The sequence below is a fragment of the Actinia tenebrosa genome, unplaced genomic scaffold, assembly GCF_029948245.1.
Source record: "Actinia tenebrosa isolate PJP-AT-01 unplaced genomic scaffold, QUT_ActTen_1.0 PGA_scaffold1__47_contigs__length_23844297, whole genome shotgun sequence".
NCBI lineage: Eukaryota > Metazoa > Cnidaria > Anthozoa > Actiniaria > Actiniidae > Actinia > Actinia tenebrosa.
This window is the reverse complement of record NW_028292578.1, coordinates 1,075,373-1,083,833: the sequence shown is the minus strand read 5'-3', so window position 1 is coordinate 1,083,833 and position 8,461 is coordinate 1,075,373. Positions and strand designations below refer to the sequence as shown.

Below are 8,461 nucleotides of genomic sequence, written 5' to 3'. Positions count from 1 at the left end.
CGAGATTCCTCGGAAAGATCTTTTACGACTGTTTTTTTTGTTCCTTACTCTCTTGGAACGACTGGTTACATCTTCTGGCAAACTGGTAATTTCTGGAGATTTTAACTTTCACATCAATGACACTAAAGATAATAATGCTAATCGCTTTATGGATTTACTCGATTGTTTTAATCTGACTGTCCTTGATCCTGTTTCACCTACACATAAAAGTAATCACGTTTTGGATCTAATCATTACAAGATCTGATGAAAAATCTGTGACCAACCTTACTGTACACGATCCTGTTTTATCTGATCATTATGCTGTTCATTGTATGTTATCTGTAAACAAGCCTCTACTTCAATCAAAAAGCATTTCTTATCGCAAGCTTCGTGCAATAGATGCTGATTGTCTCCAACAAGATATTATGAACTCTGCACTATATCAATGTCCTGCTACTCAACTATCTGATTTGTGTACTCAATATGACTCTGTTTTATCGTCTATTTTAAATAAACATGCTCCTTTACGTTCTCGATCCATCTCCCTTCGCCCAAGAGCTCCATGGTATACTGACGAAATTCAAATTAATAAAACAAAGCGTCGTAATCTAGAAAGACGTTGGCGACGTTCCAAATTAGAGGTTGACCGTGAATTATATGTTGATCAATGTAATGTTGTTAAAAAACTGATTTTTGATGCAAAAATGAATTTTTATTCTAATTTGATTACTGATGCTGGTTCTAACAGTAATGATCTATTCCGTTCTATTGATCGATTGCTACACCGTATACCTGAGAAAAAACTACCAACCTCAACTTCATCCACAGATCTAGCTAACAATTTTGTTTACTTCTTTAAAAACAAAATCGTTAACATCAGAAATGGCTTCGTTCCTACGTCACATCTTTCAAATGATTTCTCTTATCTGGATTCACCTAAACTGGATTGTAAAATTGATTCATTTTCGCCTATCACTCGACGAAATAATGGATTTGGTCATCATATGTCCGCTTGGCAAATGTTGGGCAAATATGGTGCTCTATATTTGCCCATACATTTGCCTATGCAGGCAAAGGTCGGGGTAAATTTCTAATAAATTTGCCATTGCTTTGCCATATATCTGAACACATGGGTAAATATGTTATATATTTGCCCTTAGTTTAGACGCATTTACCCAGTGGGGATATATGATAACCGTTTTTGCCCTATATTTGCCATATTGTCAAATGAAGGGCACATATGAAATCAACTTTGCACTAGGCTTTGCCCCATATTTACCAGGGGAGCAAATACAATACCCCAAACTGAGTATATCCGATGTGAGGTTTCCGTTTCAATTTATTGCAATCAAAACTTTTCAAAACAAATCAATAATTTTTCAACTGAATTATGATGGATGTTGGCTTGTTTTTACGATTTACGAGGGGGGAGTGCATGCAGGTCCATCTCAGTCATATGTGTCAATTTTTTCTCCTAACGCATGACATCAATGTTGCGACCACATTAATTCAATCATTGTTTTGCTTTGATGTCATGAAAGTGAGGTTATATGCGTTGATACACACAGGAAAAAACGCGGACGATGTATTTTTAATATGCGTAAGTCGTACATGCGTTTTTTCCAGTGACAATAAGAAAACTCATTAACCCATTAACCTCAGCTGCATTTCAAACCGCTAACATCTGTAATATTATTTGAAGCATCAATTTTGTTTAGTCTAAACATATGAATTCATCTTTTTTATTGGCAATATATGCAATTTCATTCATAATTATTTTAATTCATCTAATTTTAAACTCATCAAAGAATTCATTCAATTTTCATTTTGACTATCTAGTTACTGATGCACAGTTCAAACAGTTTATTTTTGATAGCTTTGAATATTTTTCCTGGATGATACTTTACTGTCATCTCCATCATCCGTACAATTTACGTTGTAAAGGACAAACAATTAATACTCTTTCTTTGTCAATAACATCGTAAGCAGCAACAAACTGGCTGTGTATCCTTTGTATGGGAATGAATGTAGAGGGCCCTTCCATTTCAAACAAGTTTCTGCACCAAATTTCATGTGGTCTGCCAATCCTGTGTCTTTCTGGATGTCGCTGATACCATCGAACCTTTGCCATACACAATGATTCCTGCTTGCCATCAATTATAATGGTTTGTTTAAGAAAGAAATCGACAACACCGGGGCGCAAGTCAAATGAATCGGTCTCAATACTGCCACTATATTGGCCACACCAACAACTTGCAAGAATGAAGGAAGAACGTTCCAGTCTAGAGTCAGAGGACCCTAGCTTTGTCCCCGAATATCCAATGGTACTAATTCTCTCAAACGTATCGGTAACACATTCAATGACCGAGTGTTGAGGTAAAATTGTTTCATAAGCTTTAAAGAGATATTCTGTATAGTCATCATCAAGAACATCAATGGATCGAGGTGAAAAACATGAGTATGCATTCATATTGCTCCACTCTAAGCAACGTAGTACTTGACCAACTGAAAGATTAAGTGTTGATGGTATTGATGGGATGCTTTCGCCAAGTGTTCCTACTTGTTGTGCCTCCTGAAGAAGTTGAAATACTGGTTGGAAAGTTTCTCGAAATCTCTCTGGTAAAGGGATATCTCTTAGTTCATGCTTTTGGAGAAATTTTCTCGTGATTTGTATTTCAACAGATCTATTGTTAGTTCGAAACGCTCCTAAAATCCCATTGAAACGTTCGAAGCTGAAAAGCCAAAATGAATATACAGGCCCGTAATCTAAAATACATTGTTTGAGATGCAGGTGTAGATGCATGTTTGGCGTAACACGTTCCTTTCCATATCTTTTTTCAAACGATTTACAAAATTCCACTAGGTAATCATGTCCTTCTTGTAGCTCTTCAGTTGTAATAAGTGGAGAGCAAAGGTGAAAGCAGGACAATACGAATAACCTCCACAGCTCCAAATCATCTGTTGGAACGATATTCCAAATGCAGAATACAGAATACAAGAGAGTCCATGTTTTCCACTGATCAGCAGTAAATCCTCCAAACGATGTTGATATCTTTTTCGGGAGACGCCCAATAAATGATGGTGCTTTGACGTCATCTACCTTTTCCTGGATTTTATTCAAATTTTCTTTAGAAATAATTGGCGTTTCAGCATTTAGCCATACATTTTTCATTAAATGTTTTGCTGTCCCTAAAAACAAATTGTGCATAGGATCAACAACATGGTAACGAGTACAATCGAAGTAAGGCAACTGTAAGAGTTCAGAATATCTTGTTCCAGTGGAAGTTTCAATTTGGTTTCGTTCATCAGCGGTTGTTGCATTGAGTATTTTCTGAGCCTCTCTTCGGTGCTCTTCATTTGTCCTTGGTGTATCGTCATCTTCGAAACCTGAAAAATCCATGCTACTAAAATCTCCGAGAAAAAATCTTGTGCACTTTGAGCACCCTCGGTGAGCAGTACATCCTAAGAAACCGCAAACTTTTCTTAGTGCAGGAATGTCACAAGCAATACAAAGGAGGGCAGCTCGAAAACATCTTGCTGTTCTACTCCCATGAGGCCGAACTTGGATGCCTTCGTGCCACAATAAGTTCAATTCGGCTACAAGTGGTTGTAAGTACGTATTGATATTCAATTTGGGCTCGTGTGGACCAGGTATTACCCCAACTATTATTACGTTTTCCTCTTTGTACCTTTCTTTTCTCGGAAGATTTAGGAGGACCATATATATGACTCCAACGCTATAGACACTGTGCTTAAAAGGCTGAAACCAGTCAACATTCAGCATAAAAGCATAATTATTAGGCTGGGCAAGGAAAGGAGTGCCGTTAAAATATTGCCAATCTTTCCACACTTGGCCATCGTAAATATCAACTAAAATATCGTCCGGTACATTCCGATTTCTCCAAATCTCACATTTTTGTACAAAGTCTGGTCGCTTAATAAAGTGAGTTAGAGTGTCTCTGATGCTTTTATGACAATAAACTTTATGTGGGTACAATTTCGTCTGTCCATTTTTCAAACGAATTTCCTTAAGCAATTCCGCTCCACAAGGTGTGCGGCGAAACAATTGACGGTGATTCGGAAAAGCAATGTGAGAACATGGTTTAGCAATGACACGCCCGAATCTTGTTGTTATGCAGTCTTGAAAACGGTATAGGGTGTCGCATTTCGGACAAACAACATACTTTGAATGCTTATCTTTAAAAGAAAGATAATTTTTCAAGAGTTTGAAGGAGCTCGGGAAAACCAATACTGCGGTTGGGAAAATGATTGGCGAAAGCTCACACAAAACCTGAAAAATCGCTTTAAAAAAGGCGAGGAGAATATCAATGCCTCGGTCTGGTACAGAAAAGTATGCAGACCAAAAGCACACAAACAAGGCAATCCAGTTAATAAGGGTCACTCGGGAACTTGCTTCGACGGCAACGCTTATTTCTGCACTAGATTGTTCAAAATCTCTTTCTACGTCTTCGATATCAATATCCCAAGTTTCAACCAATCTCCTTCTTTCATTTCCTCTTATCTCTTCATGGTCAGATTCACTGTCCAACTTGTCATCCCAAAACACTTGATCTTTTTCCTCAAAGTCATTTATTCCGTCTCCTTTAAACATAAGCAAATACGATGTATTTTATTCATTCGGCATTGTATAACTGCAACATAGTATAAGATAAAGTCTGAAACCATTATAATACTAGAAAAAAAATGTCAGTAAAAAAAAACCTCATGGGCTAAGGGACCGGTCATTATTTAAGTTGGGGGGGGGGGGGGGGGGAGAAAAAATTGGGGGGGGGGGGGGGCCTGAAATTTTTGCTAGTGAAAGTCTTGAAATTTAAAAATGACTTTTAGGGAAAACTTTTAAATTTTTTACTACAATCCATGGGGGGTTTTCGATAAACTTGGATGCCTTCAAAGGGGGGGCCTTGAAATTTTTTTGCGTCACTGACAATTTCTCCTCCACCCCACCCCCCCCCCCCCCTTACCTCCAACTTAAATAATGACCGGTCCCTAAATGTATAATTTTGACCCAAATTTTGCTCTGAAAATAAATGATTTCCATTGAAAATAAAATATAAATTTCTAAGTCAGCAAAACAACAATTTATAATTCGTGAAAGAAAAATGATAAATCGAAAATAAAAAACCCAAGAGACATATTAAATAAATTACTTATAATTGTATTTCTCTAACTTGACAAACATGTTTTGCCGGATACCATGCTATCTCAGGATGACCACAGTCATGAATTGATTTGGAGACAAAAATGTACAGCAATATCCATTTGAACATAGTAAATTCTTTTTAGCGTTTTAAATGAGTTATCTCTAGCTATGATTTTATAAACTCTTTGAATGAACCTTTCTGAATGAACACTGAGGTTTTAATGGCTACCATAAGCCGATTACTTAATGATGCACCCTTCTTAAAAGTAACGGTGAAAACGAGGCTAAGATAGAAATAGAAAAGAATCATTTGTACCTCTAACTTAATCTCGCTTCAATAACACTAATGCTTGGTAGTAAATCCAATAGGGGAGCTAGATCATGTGCAAATCAGCCGCTTGTTAAAGATTCAGTCTTTTATCTATGCAGTTTGACTTTAACATTTAAAGATTATATAATCTAATCATCAAATAAACGTATAACATCAATACCTTTTTGTGAAGTAGCTGGTAAGAATTCGTCACTTGATGGTTGGTTTGTATTTGGCACATCAGAGGAGTCTTGATCAGTTTGGTCCAAAACGTTTATCTCGCTGTAGTCATTAGAAGAAGTGTCGTTCTGGCCGTCAATCTCGTGAGTGAAAATACTATCATTTGAGTCTTCGTCGTCATTCCGCTGTAATTGCCATTGATTTGTTAAAGGATCATAAAATTCTTCTTTGTGACGGCAAAATACTCTGTAATGTAAATCTTCGTTACAATGAAAGCAATGATAACGCTTTGACATCGCAGAAGACATTTTGTTTTCCAGAACTATATAATTAAAAAGACGGTGTGTATCATTGGGACAATTACTCAAAATCCAAGCATTTTGAATGGCTAACAGCCATATTCCAGCGTAATAAAGTTCCACGTCCATCAACCACATGCCACTGGACAAAAGCACGCCGGATCTTTATTACCGCGCCCTTTTCCTTAGAGCTGTCACTGTTGGCGGCAGATAATGGTACGATGGTTTTAGAGCTAGAAGCTAATCAAGTTTATTGCAATGATATTTCGTGAATCTAGGCTTTAGAAAAAATTTCATAACTTTATAAAATGGAGCAAATAGCTTTAAGATAATAGATATATTACTTAACATGAATCCTGGATACAACTTCAGCATTTTTATAAGACAGTTATTCCTTTTTTTATTATTAGACTTCATTATATGAACGTACATGTCATCACAAGTCACGTGATACGCCGTGATAGATAGGGGGTAGATCTGTTCGGTGGATGTGCTTATTCGTTCATTCGCCTTTTGGTCACAAACAGGTAACAAACTCTGTCGGTCATCTAGTTTCCCGCACATTCTATATCTTTGCTTATAAATTGCGTTCATTCGTCGCGATCAAAAAATGGGAAGAACATCTACACCTTTACCAGGACGCCCAATGCCAATCCATTCTGTTACTGCAACTACCAGTACAAGCAGTACGAGTAGACATACTGAAAATGGCGCCAATTCTCAAAGGCTTAATATACTTATTCCCTCTGTCCCTGGTGGTAACGAGGATGTGCTAAGAGAACACAGAAATCGCCTATTGCAAGCAACAAGCGAGAATGAGAACGTTGACCCCGACAGCGAAAAAGAAGAAATTTCTTCAAATTTCGAAACGATTGTAAAACAGTTTAAAGAACTGCAAGAACAAAACCGCCAAATACTAGCGGCCTTAAAAGAAAGCCAGCAGGACAAAGACAACAGCAAGACCAAGATTACTGTCTCAAAGGCTGTTGCAGTAAGTAAAGTGGCAATATTTAAAAAAGCAAGCTATTTTTATTGATAATTTTACTGGGAATTCTTGGCGCGAAGAGTAGTTGGTATAATTATGCAGCGGTATAATTTATGCAATGCTAAAATTGGCGGGAAACCCGCCATGGTAGTGGTTAATGCTACCAAACTTTACTATTGATTTCCAATAACAAGACACTGAATGATAATGATAATTTCCTTTTTTGTAAAGGAATTGATTTGATTTCGATTTTTTCCCCAATATTATACAATCACAGCCATAAAAATAATGAAAACATTATTACTATGTCTAAGAATAACTTAAGGTACATCTTATGATTTTAATGAATTATATTATGTTTGAAATAAAATAACATGGAAAAAAAAAAAAAAAAAAAAAAAAAAAAAACGAAACAAAACAAAGCAAAAACAAATGGATGCTAAAGGAGTAATTGTCGGCCAAATGCCAAAATTTCTAACAAATTTTGTCTCAAGTTTTAATATATGGGTACTTGATATAATTTCAGCTGCCCTTAAAAGTCACTTTCTGACGAGAAGAAAGAGAAACAAAAGAGAGCGTTCAGGGGCCCTTGGAAGGCATCAAAAGATGCAGCGGAAAACACAAAGAAAACAAAATGTGAGTAAACTGAATTTGCAACGATTATGACTTTGTTTAATAAGAAACTTTGACTGACGGTGTTTTTTTTTTTTTCTTTTTTCTTTTAGCTCCTAAAATCCAGATCCAAGGCAGCGGACTTGTCAACCTCGCTATCACCAGGGGACAAAGAGAAAGTCAAGGCAATTATGAAACTGGAGTATATGTCATCAGAGGAGTCGATGTCAGAGGCGGATGACCAGGCTGATGACGATACAGCGGACAGTGGCTCTGATAACGAAGGGGGCCCTACTAAGCAGAGTAAAGTTTTAATAAAACACCCTCTGCCATGGAGAAGCCCCCTAGCTAATCAGTTCATGGAAAGCATGGACCGAAAGGCAAAAAGGAGGCTGTCAGAGCGCAGTCTCACCATGCTTTTGAAGCGGAAAATCGGGGAGCCGTCAAGACGCCCAAGGCCATCTGGAGGTCCCGAATGGGCATTGAGAGCCTAAAGGTTTTTATCAAATCAAGGGCACTGGGACACCGAACGTGGTTGGGGTTTCTACGAGTTTTATGAATTAAATCTTGTGTCACTGTTCCTCCGTTCCTTTGGCCTGATTTCTAGGGTTTTCGTTCTTCTTTCGATTACTTGAACGTTATACTCGTTTACTTGAAGAAATCCAAAGGTCAAACGGTATAGCAGCGGCTATCTAAGCCTATTGACCTTTGGATTTCTTAAAGTAAACAAGTATAATGTTCAAATAATCGAAAGAAGAAGGAAAACCCTAGAAATCAGGCCAAAGGAACGGAGGAACAGTGACACAAGATTTAATTCATAAAACTCGTAGAAACCCAACCACGTTCGGTGTCCTTAATTAAGTTTTTGCAGTTATAAATGAAGTGTACTACTACAGAATATCTAAAAAGAATCGTACATAAGCCACAGATCGA

General features: G+C 37.3%; 2 protein-coding genes across 3 annotated transcripts; one reads left to right on the top strand and one right to left on the bottom strand.

The window, feature by feature from the left end:
• Positions 1-459: 459 nt before the first annotated feature.
• LOC148909652 (uncharacterized) lies at positions 460-6,069 on the bottom strand. The gene is made up of 3 exons (XM_089033416.1): positions 5,634-6,069; positions 3,894-4,583; positions 460-551 (listed from the first exon to the last, which is right to left on the bottom strand). Exons 1-3 carry the CDS (start codon positions 6,067-6,069, stop codon positions 460-462), a joined length of 1,218 nt encoding a protein of 405 aa, XP_088889542.1.
• An 82-nt stretch (positions 6,070-6,151) lies between these two features.
• On the top strand, positions 6,152-8,254 carry LOC148909651 (uncharacterized). 2 transcript variants are annotated; one of them, XM_089032963.1, is made up of 3 exons: positions 6,152-6,922; positions 7,443-7,552; positions 7,642-8,254. In XM_089032963.1, exons 2-3 carry the CDS (start codon positions 7,523-7,525, stop codon positions 8,020-8,022), a joined length of 411 nt encoding a protein of 136 aa, XP_088889089.1. In that variant the 5' UTR covers positions 6,152-6,922; positions 7,443-7,522; the 3' UTR covers positions 8,023-8,254. The 2 variants fall into 2 exon arrangements, with proteins under 2 accessions (XP_088889089.1, XP_088889090.1); XM_089032964.1 differs by lacking the exon at positions 7,642-8,254 and having other exon boundaries at positions 7,443-7,566.
• Positions 8,255-8,461: the final 207 nt, after the last annotated feature.